This window comes from Oncorhynchus kisutch, linkage group LG4, assembly GCF_002021735.2.
Source record: "Oncorhynchus kisutch isolate 150728-3 linkage group LG4, Okis_V2, whole genome shotgun sequence".
Lineage (NCBI taxonomy): Eukaryota > Metazoa > Chordata > Actinopteri > Salmoniformes > Salmonidae > Oncorhynchus > Oncorhynchus kisutch.
The window spans coordinates 57819412-57835149 of NC_034177.2; the positions used below are offsets into that span (position 1 = coordinate 57819412).

The window sequence follows — 15738 nt, forward strand, 5'->3', positions numbered from 1 at the left end:
AGCGGGAAGGTTGCTGACTTTTTCCGTGGCTTTTTTTATTTTATTTTTATTTAACCTTTATTTAACCAGGTAGGCTAGTTGAGAACAAGTTCTCATTTGCAACTGCGACCTGGCCAAGATAAAGCATAGCAGTGTGAACAGACAACACAGAGTTACACATGGAGTAAACAATTAACAAGTCAATAACACAGTAGGAAAAAGAAAAAAAAGAGATTCTATATACATTGTGTGCAAAAGGCATGAGGTAGGCGAATGATTACAATTTTGCAGATTAACACTGGAGTGATAAATGATCAGATGGTCATGTACAGGTAGAGATATTGGTGTGCAAAAGAGCAGAAAAGTAAATAAATAAAAACAGTATGGGGATGAGGTAGGTAAAAATGGGTGGGCTATTTACCGATAGACTATGTACAGCTGCAGCGATCGGTTAGCTGCTCAGATAGCAGATGTTTGAAGTTGGTGAGGGAGATAAGTCTCCAACTTCAGCGATTTTGCAATTCGTTCCAGTCACAGGCAGCAGAGAACTGGAACGAAAGGCGGCCAAATGAGGTGTTGGCTTTAGGGATGATCAGTGAGATATACCAACTAGGCTCTTAAATTAACAATTGTATTTGTACTTACAGATGGCATACACGTTTGTTATGAAGGCACATGAACATTCACATGTTTCAGAAGACATTTCTGCAAATTGAGAAATCGAGATATCATTTTACTAAACTGAATAAAAATAAGAAACTACACATTGAAACAAAGATAAATGACAAAGAATGACAGGCAAACTCAGCTCCACCATTCATTGAATAAGATGGCTCATTCATCACAAAACTCACTGATATTGCCAACTACTTGAATTCTTTTTTTCATTTGCTAGATTGGCAAATGTAGGTATGACATGCCAGCAACAAACACTGAAACTACACATCCAAGTATATCTGACCAAATTATGAAAGACAAGCATTGCAATTTTGAATTCTGTAAAGTGAGTGTGGAAGAGGTGAAAAAAATTGTTGATAATGACAAGCCACCAGGGTCTGACAACTTGGATGCAAAATTTATTTGGATAATAGCGGATGATTTTGCCACTCTTATTTGCCATATCTTCAAATTAAGCCTACTAGAAAGTGTGTGTCCTCAGGCCTGGAGGGAAGCAAAAGTCATTCCGGTAGTAAAGCCCTCTTTACTGGCTCAAATAGTTGACCAATCAGCCAATCCTTAGTAAACTTTTGGAAAAAATTGTGTTTGACCAGATACAATACAGTAAACAAATTGACAAAAGACTTTCAGCATGCTTATTGTGAAGGACATTCAGTAAAGCCAGGATGTCTATGTATGCGGATGACTCAACACTATACACGTCAGCTACTACTGCAACTAAAATGATTGCAACACTTAACAAAGGGCTGCAGTCCGTTTCAGAATGGATGGCAAGGAATAAGTTAGTCCTAAATATTTAAAAAACTAAAAGCACTGTATTTGGGACAAATCATTCACTAATAAATATTGTCCCAAAACTAAATATTGCAATGAATAATGTGGAGATTGAACAAGTTGAGGTGACTAAACTGCTTGGAGTAACCCTGGATTGTAAACTGTCATGGTCAAAACATATGAATACAACATTAGCTAAGATGGGGAGAAGTCTGCTCTGCCTTCTTAACAGCGCTATCAACAAGGCAGGTCTTACAGGCCAGTTTTGTTGCACCCGGACTACTGTTCAGTCGTGTGGTCAGGTGCCACAAAGAGGGACTTAGGGAAATTGCAATTGGCTCAGAACAAGGCAACACGGCTGGCCCTTGGATGTACACAGAGAGCTAACATTAATAATATGCGTGTCAATCTCTCCTGGCTCAAAGTTGAGAAGAGATTGACTTCACCACTACTTTTATTTGTGAGAGGTATTGACATGTTGAATGCACCGAGCTGTCTCTTTGAACTACTGGCACACAGCTCGGATACCCATGCATGCCCCACAAGACATGCCACCAGAGGTCTCTTCACAGTCCCCAAGTCCAGAACAGACTCTGGGAGGTGCACAGTACTACATAGAGCCATGACTACATGAAACTCTATTCCACATCAAGTAACTCGTGCAAGCAGTGAAATTTGATAAAAGAAACTGATTAAAAAAATACACTTTATGGAACAGTGGGGACTGTGAAGAGACACAGGCACAGACACATGCATCGTTGAGAAGCTAAGTTATTGAAATGACATGGAGCTGTAGGCCTAATAGTCCTGCTTGCTGTAGCTTTTTTAACATAAGTTACTTAATTAGCATAAAGGCTTACTTCAATATACAGTATATCAATCAGTCATTCATTTGTGCATGTCATCACACAGCATACAAGTAATCCATGTCTTTAAATACAGTCAAGCATTTTAGTTATAAAACTAAATAACAAAGGGACCTTGAATAATTAAACAATGAATAAACCTAAATATGTCGGCTAAAGTGATTGAATTCACAAATGCATTTGACTGTTTTTAATATTGGCTGTACTTGAGACTAAAACCTTTTTTTTTGTTTATAACAGACTATATGGGATTGATTATAATTTGTTTGTAAATTATTATTGTATTTGTTGTGCTGTTTACACTGTTAGAAATGTAGCTTAATTAAAATGATTAATATTATGGTGTTTCTATTCCAAGGAAAACAAAAATGCATTTTACAGTAGCCTATGTAGGCCCAAGGGTTTCCGTCAGGAAAATATTTGCACTGTACAACGTGACCGGTCGGGAGTTGACCTAATCGACTGCGAGTGAAGAGCAAAATTATCCTACCATTTCCATATCCTAATTGTAGGCTAACCAACACCCAAACAGAGATTCAGTGAATATAAAATCAGATTGATTTATGAAGACCAGTCAACATTGCTGGTCTCAAAGCAGAGCGAAAACGGTGCTGAAATCGTTAACCAAACGTGGGTAGTCTATTGCTTCAAATCCTATTACAACAATTGGATGACTTTGGGTGTTTTCAGTAAGCAACAATTGCCTTCAATTGCATTAGCCTACTTTATTTCAAATATTTCTGTCATTCAGTGATATTTATTCCCATAGTAATTTGTTATGGATCCATCAAGATGTGGTTAGACAACAGTGCATGTGGTGGGCTATGCAAAGAGATGGGAGAAGTAGCATGCCTTGCAAACATCTGTTTTTCTTCATCCTCATCATTCAGTTAATTTAAATTCAATTGTAATACATTTTGTCACTCCTTTTCAACAACTACAAATCACTTTTGCATGTGCTCCAAAGGGATAACTTGAAATAACATGATATAGGCTAATTAAATAATCGAAAGGAACATTTTCATTATTTATTAGTCTAGTGGAAAATTATTTTTAGCATATAATGTGAATTAGGCCCCATGTAAATTCATTGACAAATCCACGATAGATACTGTTTCATGACCAACAGGTGCTGTTAGATTACAATATAATTGATCTGCTAGTTTGGAACCGTATAAACAATACTACAAAAGTAGAAGTAATACCAGAAAGTCTGTTCTAATGAATAAAAATGATAAAGCCTTTAGTACAGCATAGGAAAGTTTAAAAACAGCTGGATTTGCAAAATTGCTTTGTCCAACATTTTACGGTGGCATGAGGCTTGGTGATCATAGAATCAGTAGGATATTATTAAACAAACAGTCAAATAGGCCACAGAAGCAGGAATAGCATAGGGCTGAGTGACTCACTCATTCCTGGCTTTCGTTCAAAGTTATAATGCAGGGTTCAAGACATATTCTGATTGTCTTTATGTAACAGTATAACTTTAGACCGTCCCCTCGACCATACCCGGGCGCGAACCAGGAACCCTCTGCACACATCAACAACAGTCACCCCTTGAAGCATCATTACCCATCGCTCCATAAAAGCCGCGGCCCTTGCAGAGCAAGGGGAACTACTACTTCAAGGTCTCAGAGCAAGTGACTTCACCGATTGAAATGCTATTTAGCGCGCACCACCGCTAACTAAGCTAGCCGTTTCACATCCGTTACATTTAGCATGCAGTCTCTCCTTTCGCTACAGCCAATTTTGTTTGAATTATTATGTGGATTATAATACATTTATATAATTGTAGGGGTTGATGTAAAACTTTAGAGTAGTTAAGCATCGAATATATTGCAAGTTCGCCCTTTTTTGGCCATTAGGCTACACTCCACAATATGACTGAACTCTGATTGACTGCAGCATCTATCCGTAGTCTAAACTGTGGCACAAATTGGGGGATTTTTCACACCTAGCCGAGCTATTAGACTATCATCTTGTAAATTAATGGAGGTTTGAATGTTTCAGTCGGTCTCTCTCCTATCGCACTAGAGTCCTGCATCAGGCAAAATAAATCAGCTGGTGGGTCATCCCGGGGGTTGAGAAAGAACTTGGGTAAATACAAACACACATCCTCAACCCAAATGAGATGGTTTGGGATGAGTTGGACCACAGAGTGGAGGAAAAGCAGCCAACAAGTGCTCAACATTTGTGGGAATTCCTTCAAGTCTGTTGGAAAAGCATTCCAGGTGAAGCTGGTTGAGAGAATGCCAAGTGTGTGCAATGCTGTCATCAAGGCAAAGGGTGGCTACTTTGAAGAATCTAAAATATATTTGGATTTGTTTCTTTTTTGCTTGTATATATATTTTCCTTCAATATTTCCCCTAACCCTACCACCCCTCCCCTCATTGGAGTTAACCATTGGACAACAACACTTAGGATTCATCTTTCAGCTTATACATACTCATATTTACTTTCGCTGAAAGGGAGAAAGGGAAATTCCAGTAAGCGTGTGAATGCTTGGAAACCGCAGATATGGGCTTTAGGGGGCGGAGTGTGTGGATACATAACAGAGGCTCATGCAGCTCTACTGTTCACTTCAGTTCTCAGTTTAAATATGAACTCTGTCTCGTCTTTCTACCTGCTGGCGAGTCTGTCACTTTACTGCCTACTGCTTACAGGTAATAACCTTACACACACGCACACGCGCACACAGGTTGGGTTAAAGTTTGTATAAGCAACATTACGATTGTGAGTCAGTCTGTCAGTCTGTACTCTGTGGGCTGAATAGTAACTAGAGATCTGTGCACTCAAACTCTAATCTGTTTTTCTGGAATATTATTTTCCCACGTGGTGTAATGAGAGTTAAACTGTGTGTGACATGATGACATGAGGAATTTCACCTGAATCACCATTTGCTGTTTCCGTGCCCGTCTCTACAGTGGGTAAAGGTGAGGGGCAGTTTGTTCCAGGGAGGTGTGAGTGTTATGACACAAAGATAACTGTCAGCGGACCACTGTCTGACCTCAAAGTCACACTCAAAGGCCTCACCTGCAACACTGACCAAATCATGTAAGTATCAGACCACACATGCACACACAACGGCCCACACCCAGACATACAGACATGTGCACGCACACAGACAAGCTATAGTATCGTAAAAGGTTATTAACATCAAAGCTATTTAAAGTAACTACCCACTAGGCACACACTGGTTGAATCAACATTGTTTCCACGGCATTTCAATAAAATTACCTTGAACCAACGTGGAATAGATGTTGAATTGATGTCTGTGCCCAGTGGGTATGAGTGTATGTGTGTGATAAACCATGTGTTTCCTCCTCGTGTTGTGTCATGACAGTGTGTGTGTAATGATTATCTGTGTCCCTGTGTTTGTGTGTGTGTTAACTGTGTCTCTCTCTCTGTGTTGTAGAGTGGTAATGAAGAAGACCAGTGAGCCTGTGTGTGTGAATCCAATGGGACAACTGGGAAAAAAGCTACTGCGCTGCTGGAAGAAGTAAGAGACATTAACATCCAGTACTTGATTTACTTCACTTTACTTCCCAGTTAGCACATTTTGTTCCTTGGAAGTTGTGGGAACGTAAGCTTTTGGTTTCCCATTGTTTCTGGGAACAAAAGCCATACAGTACGTTTCCTGACCGGTAAAACTGAAACGTTCTGAGAACGGAACAAAATGTTACCTGTTCTGGTAACTTACATTTTAAGGTTGCAGGAAGGTTCTGAGAACGTTTTACTATGTTTCCCTGGCTGTTTTCCTGAGAGGTTTTTATTAACATTCTGAGAACAGAAATGATAGGTTATTTGAAGGATTTTCAATAACTCAACATTTTTATTGAATGTTTCAATAAGACTTTTACTAACACTTGACAGAGTTTTGTTGACGCTGAGAATGGAATGGATATGTTTTTAAATAACATTCTTTGAACGCTACTAATGCTTTCTTGTGTTTTTTTACGGAAAGTTTTCTTAATGTTCTGAGAACATGACTTTAAATAGAACAGTGAGGAAACCCTGCAGAAAATATCATGCTGAACTACTGAAATTCCCACAAAAAATTGAGAAGCACGTAGTCTCTTAACATTCTCTGAACTATTTGAGAACATTCCCTTTGTCAAACCAGTTGGAGATCCTAGAACATTATCCAAAATTGTAAATGTAACCATGTTTGAACTTTTTGTTCTGTTAAAGTAATGAAATACCAAGAAAATAATGTGCTGAGAATGTTACAAAGCCAAGCCAAGTATCCTGCACCATTCCCAGAAAGGTGTGGGAAGTTTGTATGGAAAATAACCACAGGCAACGACGCGCTCAGTCTCACCAACACCTAAGAAACATATGGTTTTCAGAACGTTATGTGCTAGCTGGGTTCACTTCAGCATTTTTTTACTATTCTTTTCAGTACTTTACTGTACTGTAAGTGAGTAGTTATATGGCATACTTCCGAAAGACAATCTAGAATGTCTAACAAATTTGGCAACACAATGTAGCAAAGGTTGTTGAACGCAAGGCTGGTTTGCGATTTTAGTTGACTCTAGATGAAAATATGCATGTATACAGTATGCTGCAGAGTAAATACTGACATGTGGGTTTGATAAAATTGAGTCGTTAGTTCATAAGATCATAAAATCCTGTCAACATGTTGTGATACAAAGAGCCGTTCAGCTAGTTTCTCTCTCTACCTCCAACAGCTGTACTAAACGTATTTTCTCTCTCTCTCTCTCTCTCTCTCAGAACCAGCGGATTGGATAAGAAGAGGTGTCTGAGAAGGAGGAGAGTGCAGGGGAAATGAGGACAGAAACAGAGGAAACTCAGGGGACAATCTAAAGAAAGCAAAAGAAGGGCAACACCAATCCCTGCCATTCTCCTGACCAGTACTGTAGTGTTCTAGCTAGTTTACACTGTAACCCTAGACTAGACCAGACCAATACACTAGAGGCACTACCGACACCAGAGGCACCGGTACCAGAGGTACTACCAATTATAGACACCAGATGACAACTACAGACACCAGAAAAACTACTGACACCAGAAGCACTACAGACACCGAACTAGAATCTGGGTTTACATGAGATGTTGAATATGGCGATTGTCCTTTAAGCCTACCTAGGAAGTAGCCATTCAACTTGCCATTCACCAGCTTTTCAAGCTTAATAATGACAAAATACGTACTTACCAAAGAAATGGAGTTTCGCTGAGCAACTATCACCATTACTGCCGTTATGGACTAACTAGACGATAGGCTATAAAGGCCTGGGGAAAGATGTACTGTACATCAAACATACCCTATAAGGTCTACATAATTGACTTGCATGAAATATTATTGCATTCTGTGTAGCGTGGGTGAAACAACAGATTGTTGTGACGTTCATACAATGTTGTCAATCAATTACCTTTCCTGTTGCTGGATCAGCCGACCTGTGCGTGGCAGTAATGAGGGATTTTATTGAAGGTGCAGGAGAGGTAGATTTAGCGCATGCACGCTTGGTCAAAAACAATACTTAGATTCAGACAATACTTTTTTTGGGGGGGGGGTTGTATGTAACTTTCTATTTAGACTTTTTTTGCAAGTACATACCGACCGTGAGCCCCGATTCTTGTTCATTCAGACACCAGAGAAACTATGGACAACAGAGGTTCTACAGACACCACATACAAATGTGTTGTGTTGAATGGATATCATTAATGTATCATTATGTTCGGTTACAGACATTGTCGTTTCTAACTGTTTATCGTAAACACTGTTGGTATCTATGTTGCTATTTGTAATACTTTTTCAAGGTGTTTTGTAATAAATATTAAAACTGATGCAGTGACTGACTGTTGTTCAATATGTTCTTGTTTTCTACAGCCATTATAACATTCTGTTATTATCATTCCCTCTCTCTCACTCTCCAAAAACTCCCTCTTTCTCCAACCCCCCTCTCTTTCTCTCACTGTGTCACACCCTGATATGTTTCACCTGTCTAGAGCTTGTCTCCACCCCCCACCAGGTGTCTCCCATTTTCCACTGTGTATTTACACCTGCGTTTTCTGTTTGTCTTTTGCCAGTTCGTCTTCTATTGTCAGGTCGTCCCAGCGTGTTTCCTGGTTTTCCCTGCGCTCAATTTTTTATTTTTTAAAACTTTTCCGGTTCAAAACTTTCTGCCTGCCCTGAGCCTGCCTGCCATTCTGTACCTGCCTGATTCTGAACTGGTTTATGAATTGCTGCCTGCCCTGACCCTGTCTGCTGTCCAGTACCTGTCGGACTCTGGTCTGGTTACAAACCTCTGCCTGTCCTTTGCCTGCTCCTCGTGTTATAATAAATTATCTGAGAACTGAACCATCTGCCTCCTGTGTCGGCATCTGGGTCATATCCTGAGTCTGGATACAATGAAGAATTATGTAATAGACTGTTTCCATGAAGGAACCAACTTCTTTTGTTAATCAACTAGAATCTCATATCAGCTACAGCAGGAAAGTTAATATTACACATCAAATATCATTACTAATGCTAAATATTTTACAACACATATCCAGAACCAAACATCTTCTATAAATGATTCTGGTTTTATTGTCCTGAATAAGTGACTGTCACGCGCATGTGTGATTAGACCTGAAGACTTTTGTTATCTCCCCAAGCTAATGCCCAAACTTGACTTTTTGTGAGGTGCTGAAGACCTTGGTTCAAACCCAGTTGGTCACATCCACACCATGGCACATGACAGCAGGTGTTTTAGTGTTTCTATCCGTCTCTGAAAGAGTTAACATAAAATCAAGGCAGAACAGATAAAGTTACACTGGCTGAGTTATGGAAAAACACAGGAGACATTTTTTATTGAGCCTTTATTTCGACAGGGAGTCATGCTGAGACCTAGCTCTCTTCCACAGGTGAACCTTGTGTACATTTGATGTGTATTGGTGTGTTTACTACACACATCACTGTTCACATAACTATTCACATCAATACACGAAAAGAAAAACACAATTATAGAAAACAAACATTTTTCAGGAAAAAGGTCCTCAAATCAGCCTTTTGAATTGCTCTAGAGGCACCAATTCCTCCAACTTTAGAGAGCCTGGAGACCATTACACAAGCAAGGTGCAAAACAAACTAAAAGCAGGTTTACTTAACTCAGTGGAGATTGAATTAGCCATCCCTGAGACCTGGTCTGGTGTCTAATACATCTATAAGGTAGCCCTTTACACTCGTACCCGTACGTACACAAGTTCAAAATGACTGATTTAGACCTAAGTGCCTAAATATGGAACGCGGTGGCTGTACAGTGTCATGCTATACATGAGGTCAGAGTCTCTGCATCACAGCTCTGTATGAGTATTAACTGAGAGGCGTTCTGAACTTGAGCACTGCATGCGACAAGAAGTTGCCCCCATCCCTCCTGCTAAATGGGCAACTATTGCCAAACAAACTGGTTGTCTGAGTGAGGGAAATGCTGTCAATTATGAGGACTCAATGTATTTTGAAAAATGAGATAGAGGATTATAATAAATACTGCTTTGATGTCATACAAGCAGGCCAAACACTTGTGAGTCCAAATGTGCACTTCACATTTCCATGTCATAAAACTCATGTGATTGTTAATGTTTATCATCACTATGTTTGATGTACAGTTACAAGATGACATGGCGTTATACCCTGGGGTGTCCTGAACAGAATGAGCCTGTTTGTTGTATTGTGAATAAAATTTGCTGTGGACCTTGCCTCTGAATGCACTCATGACCCCCTTCTACGCACACCAAAATTACGATCTGCTTCTCTGAATTGCCTTGTGAAAGCCTAACAGTGTAGGACCGTCTTTGATCATTTAACTAGTCATGTTGGCCACAGAACAAGCTTTGAAATGATACCCATCTGACTCAGATTGTTGTTTGCGCAATCCAAATCGCAATAGTAAGTGTGATAGCAGGGATGCAGGACTGTGTTCCAAACAAAACAACTACAACTGAACTTGCTGTAGTTCCTCAACGGCAAAGTTAGGAGAGCACAAAAAAGTACCTTATAGTTGAAGACTCTTCTTTGAGTCATAAAAGTACATTGAAATTACTTAGGAATTGTGCATACTTTGGAGAGGTATGTAGCCACTTGAAGACTCCAGGTAGACCTTTCACTTAAACCCGTTTTTTGTTTGTTTTATCACTGCATTCAGAAAGTATTCAGACCCCTTCCCCTTTTCCCAATTTTGTTTTGTTACAGCCTCATTCAAAAATCAATTAAATATGTATTTTTGTCATCAATCTACAAAGTGAAAACAGGTTGTTAGCCATTTTTGGAAATGTATACAAAATAAAAACTGAAATACCTTATTTACAAAAGTATTCAGACCCTTTGCTATGAGACTCGAAATGGAGCTCAGGTGCATCCTGTTTCCATTGATCATCCTTGAGATGTTTCTACAACTTGATTGGAGTCCACCTGTGATAAGTTTAATTGACTGGACATGATTTGGAAAGGCACACACGTCTATCTATATAAGGTCCCACAGTTGACAGTGCATGTCAGAGCAAAAACCAAGCCATGAGGTTGAAGGAATTGTTCGTAGAGCTCCGAGACAGGATTGTGTTGAGGCACAGATCTGGGGAAGGGTGCAAAAAAATGTGCAGCATTGACGGTCCCCAAGAACACAGTGGTCTCCATCATTCTTAAATGGAAGAAGTTTGGAACCACCAAGATGCTTCCTAGACCCGACCGCCCGGCCAATCTGAGCAATCGGGGGAGAAGGGCCTTGGTCAGGGAGGTGACCAAGAACCCGATGGTCACTCTGACAGAGCTCAAGCGTTCCTCTGTGGGAGACCCTTCCAGAAGGACAACCATCTCTGCAGCACTCCACCAATCAGGACTTTATGGTAGAGTGGCCGAGAGACGGAAGCCACTCCTCAGTAAAAGGAACATGACAGCCCGCTTGGAGTTTGCCAAAAGGCACCTAAAGACTGTCAGACCAAGATAAACAAGATTCTCTGGTCTGATCAAACCAAGATTGAACTCTTTGGCCTGAATGTCAAGCATCCCATCTGGAGGAAACCTGGCACCATGCCTATGGTGAAGCATGGTGGTGGCAGCATTCTGCTGTGGGGATGTTTTTCAGCAGTAGGGACTGGGAGATGCGAAGGATCATTAGGGATCATTCAATATTCCCTTTATTTAGTTGTTCAGTGAAATCATCCCATGTGAAGAGTCAACTCATTTAATTCAAGTTCAATTCATAACTAAATTGTTTAAAAAAAATGTATATTGGAAGGATTTAATAATGTACAATTATGTCTACTTATGATAAGGTAAAATGTTTATGTGTCTGTCTCCATACAATATGGTAAATTCATCCAACTCAAAAAACTCTACAAATCTATATTTAAATGGTAATAATATTAATTTGCATATATTTCTGTTAATTCCCATATTCCCTTTAATTGCCACAGAAAGGTCTCTGAATATTCCCCAAAATGTGCAACCCTACATCAAACACATATCTTACAAGTAATTCAATTTTTGTTTGGTTAGCCATATAACTTTCCCTGACATCACATTGTAATTTTCAATTGACCTGATATCGTCGGATGGCTAGTATTCAATGTCTGCGGATGCGTTGTCTTCTACCCAAGATATAAAATGCAATCATAATTGACCGTAGTGCATATAAAGCACACACAACACCTCCTGGTGGTTTCATGATGACTGAAAACATAACCGTATGACGAACGAGTGACGAATTTCCGGGCAAGGGCAGTCCATTTAAAATGAACACATTATTCTCTCGCCCCTTGCCCTGCAAGTCTCAACTCATCATACGTCATCAGAAGTGTCCACTTAATTTCAGGACTGAGGGGAGAGGGTGTGTCTTTTGCGTGTTTGGAATGCAGAGAGAGTGAGCATGCTAATATTTAGTATTATTTTCACTTTCAGTTACTTAGCTAGCAAATACAGCCAACTCAAACACCCAGCTCAAACAGAGAGAGATGCTATCTTAGCTAGCTGGCTATGGCTATCCATCACTGGAACTCTTCCAAGTCAAGCTAAGGTTTTGATTTTATAAATGTTTTGCCACTGAGGCCCCTCAGGGGTGCATGCTTAGTCCCCTTCTGTACTCTCTGTTCACCCACGACCGATTGGCCAAACACGACTCCAACACCATCATTAAGTTTGCTGATGACACAACAGTGGTAGCCCTGATTAACGACAGCGATGAGACAGTCTATAGGGAGGAAGTCAGAGACCTGGCAGTGTGGTGCCAGGACAACAACCTCTCCCTCAATGTGAGCAAGACAAAGGAGCTGATTGTGGACAACAGGAAAAGGCGGACCGAACAGACCCCCATTAACATCGACAGGAGCGGGATGAGAGTTAAGTTTCTTGGTGTCCACATTACCAACAAACTATTATAGTCCAAACACACCAAGGCAGTCGTGAAGAGGGCACGACAACACATTTTCCCCCTCAGGAGACTGAAAAGATTTGGCATGGGTCCCCAGATCCTCAAGAAATTTTACAGCTGCACTATCGAGAGCATCCTGGCCGGCTGCATCACCGCCTGGTATGGCAACTGCTTGGCATCTGACCATAGGGCACTACAGAGGGTAGTGTGAACTTCCCAGTACATCACTGGGGCCAAGCTTCCTGCCATCCAGGACCTACAGTTGAAGTCGGAAGATTACATACACCTTAGCCAAGTACATTTAAACCCAGTTTTTCCACAATTCCTGACATTTAATTTAATTTAAGTAAAAATTCTCTGTCTTAGATCAGTTAGGATCACCACTTCATTTTAAGAATGTGAAATGAGGGTGACCAGTCCGGGGCCCGCAACGGGTTTGCCCAGTCCGGGGCCCGCCGCGAGGGTCCCCAGTCCGGGGTCGGTGGCGAGGGTCCCCACACCAGAGGTGCCACCAAAGTGGGGTGAGCCAGAGGTGGAGTGGGGTCTACGTCCCGCACCAGAGCCACCACCGCGGACAGATGCCCACCAGGACCCTCCCCTATAGGTTCAGGTTTTGCGGCCGGAGTCCGCACCTTTGGGGGGGGGGGGGGAGGGGGGGGAACTGTCACGCCCTGACCTTAGAAAGCCGTTTAATTTCTCTATTTGGTTAGGTCAGGGTGTGATGTGGGGTGGGCATTCTATGTTTTGTTTTCTGTTTCTTTATTTCTATGTTTTGGCCGGGTATAGTTCTCAATCAGGGACAGCTGTCTATCGTTGTCTCTGATTGGGAATCATACTTATGTAGCCCTTTTCCCCTCCTTTCAGTGTGGGTAGTTAACAGGGCTATGATGCCTCTAACAAAGTTAAGCTTCACAGTCGGTTTGTATTGTTTATGGTTTTGTTGGCGACGTTCTAATAAAAAGGAATATGTACACTCACGATGCTGCACCTTGGTCCTCTTCTTACGGCACCCGTGACAAAATAATGACTTATTTCAGGTTTTATTTCTTTAGTTAGTATTAATTAGTATTTGGTAGCATTGCCTTTAAATTGTTTAACTTGTGTCAAATGTTTCGAGTAGCCTTCCACAATAAGTTGGGTGAATTTTGGCCCATTCCTCCTGACAGAGCTGGTGAAACCGAGACAGGTTTGTAGGCCTCCTTCCTCGCACACGCTTTTTCAGTTCTGCCGACACATGTTCCATTGTTTTGAGGTCAGGGCTTTGTGATGCCCACTCCATTACCTAGACCTTGTTGTCTTTAAGCCATTTTACCACAACTTTGGAAGTATGCTTGGGGTCATTGTCCATTTGGAAGACCCATTTGCGACCAAGCTTTAACTTCCTGACTGATGTCTTGAGATGTTGCTTCAATATATCCACATACTTTTCCTCTTCATGCTGCCATCTATTTTGTGAAGTGCACCAGTCCGTCCTGCAGAAAAGCACCCACACAACATGATGCTGCCACCCCCGTGCTTCACGGTTTTGCCGGTTCTGGAGCAGTGGCTTCTTCCTTGCCGAGTGGCCTTTCAGGTTATGTCGATATAGGACTTGTTTTACTGTGGATATTGGAGGATAGCGGGGTGAACAGGCAGTGGCTCGGGTGGTTGTTGTCCTTGATGATCTTTTTGGCCTTCCTGTGATATTGGGTGGTGTAGGTGTCCTAGAGGGCAGGTAGTAGCAATGCGTTGTGCAGACCTCACTACCCTCTGGAGAGCCTTACGGTTATGGGCGGAGCAGTTGCCGTACCAGGCGGTGATACAGCCCGACAGGATGCTCTCGATTGTGCATCTGTAAAGGTTTGTGAGTTGTTTTGGTGACAAGCCGAATATCTTCAGCCTCCTGAGTTTGAAGAGGCGCTGCTGCGCCTTCTTCACCATGCTGTCTGTGTGGGTGGACCATTTCAGTTTGTCCGTGATGTGCACGCCGAGGAACTTAAAACTTTCCACCTTCTCCACTACTGTCCCGTCGATGTGGATAGGAGGCTGCTCCCTCTGCTGTTTCCTGAAGTCCACGATCATCTCCTTTGTTTTGTTGACATTGAGTGTGAGGTTATTTTCCTGACACCACACTCCGAGGGCCTTCATCTCCTCCCTGTAGTCCGTCTCGTCATTGTTGGTAATCAAGCCTACCACTGTAGTGTCGTCTGAAAACTTGATGATTGAGTTGGAGGCGTGCATGGCCACGCAGTCGTGGGTGAACAGGGAGTACAGGAGAGGGCTGAGAACACACCCTTGTGGGGCCCCTGTGTTGAGAATCAGCGGGTGGAGATGTTGTTACCTACCCTCACCACCTGGGGGTGGCACAGGTGGCACATCAGGAAGTTGAGGACCCAGTTCCACAGGGCGGGGTCGAGACCCAGGGTCTCGAGCTTAATGACGAGTTTGGAGGGTACTATGGTGTTAAATGCTGAGCTGTAGTCGATGAACAGCATTCTTACATAGGTATTCCTCTTGTCCAGATGGGTTAGGGCAGTGTGCAGTGTGATGGCGATTGCATCGTCTGTGGACCTATTGGGGCGGTAAGCAATTTGGAGTGGGTCTAGTGTGTCAGGTAGGGTGGATGTGATATGGTCCTTGACTAGTCTCTCAAAGCACTTCATGATGACGGAAGTGAGTGCCACAGGGCGGTAGTCATTTAGCTCAGTTACCTTCGCTTTCTTGGGAACAGGAACAATGGTGGACCTCTTGAAGCATGTGGGAACAGCAGACTGGGATAAGGATTGATTGAATATGTCTGTAAACACACCAGCCAGCTGGTCTGCGCATGCTCTGAGGATGCGGCCGGGGATGCCGTCTGGGCCTGCAGCCTTGCGAGGGTTAACACGTTTAAATGTTTTACTCACGTTGGCTACAGTGAAGGAGAACCCACAGGTTTTGGTAGCGGGCCGTGTCAGTGGCACTGTATTGTCCTCAAAGCGAGCAAAAAAGTAGTTTAGTCTGTCTGGGAGCAAGGAATCGTGGTCTGCGAGGGGACTGGTTTTTCTTTTGTAGTCCGTGATTGACTGTAGCCCCTGCCACATACCTCTTGTGTT

At 42.0% G+C, this 15738-nt stretch overlaps 2 protein-coding genes across 2 annotated transcripts in view; one reads left to right on the top strand and one right to left on the bottom strand.

Annotated features, from left to right (window-relative positions):
- The window catches only part of rassf4a (Ras association domain family member 4a), a 79576-nt gene that overhangs the window by 46394 nt on the left and 17444 nt on the right, over positions 1-15738 (bottom strand). The window lies entirely within an intron of this gene.
- cxcl-c13b (CXC chemokine 13b) lies at positions 4770-8114 on the top strand. Its single transcript, XM_020481383.2, has 4 exons — positions 4770-4960; positions 5222-5351; positions 5713-5796; positions 7032-8114. The coding sequence occupies exons 1-4, from the start codon at positions 4897-4899 to the stop codon at positions 7087-7089; spliced, it is 336 nt and encodes a 111-aa protein (XP_020336972.1). The 5' UTR covers positions 4770-4896; the 3' UTR covers positions 7090-8114.

What these genes read in the sequence shown, in the direction of transcription:
- cxcl-c13b (XM_020481383.2), top strand. Translation starts at nt 4,897, where the DNA reads ATGAACTCTGTCTCGTCTTTCTACCTGCTGGCGAGTCTGTCACTTTAC. An exon ending in TTACTGCCTACTGCTTACAG is followed by an intron (nt 4,961 to 5,221) that starts GTAATAACCTTA and finishes CCGTCTCTACAG; the next exon opens with TGGGTAAAGGTGAGGGGCAG. An exon ending in TGCAACACTGACCAAATCAT is followed by an intron (nt 5,352 to 5,712) that starts GTAAGTATCAGA and finishes TCTGTGTTGTAG; the next exon opens with AGTGGTAATGAAGAAGACCA.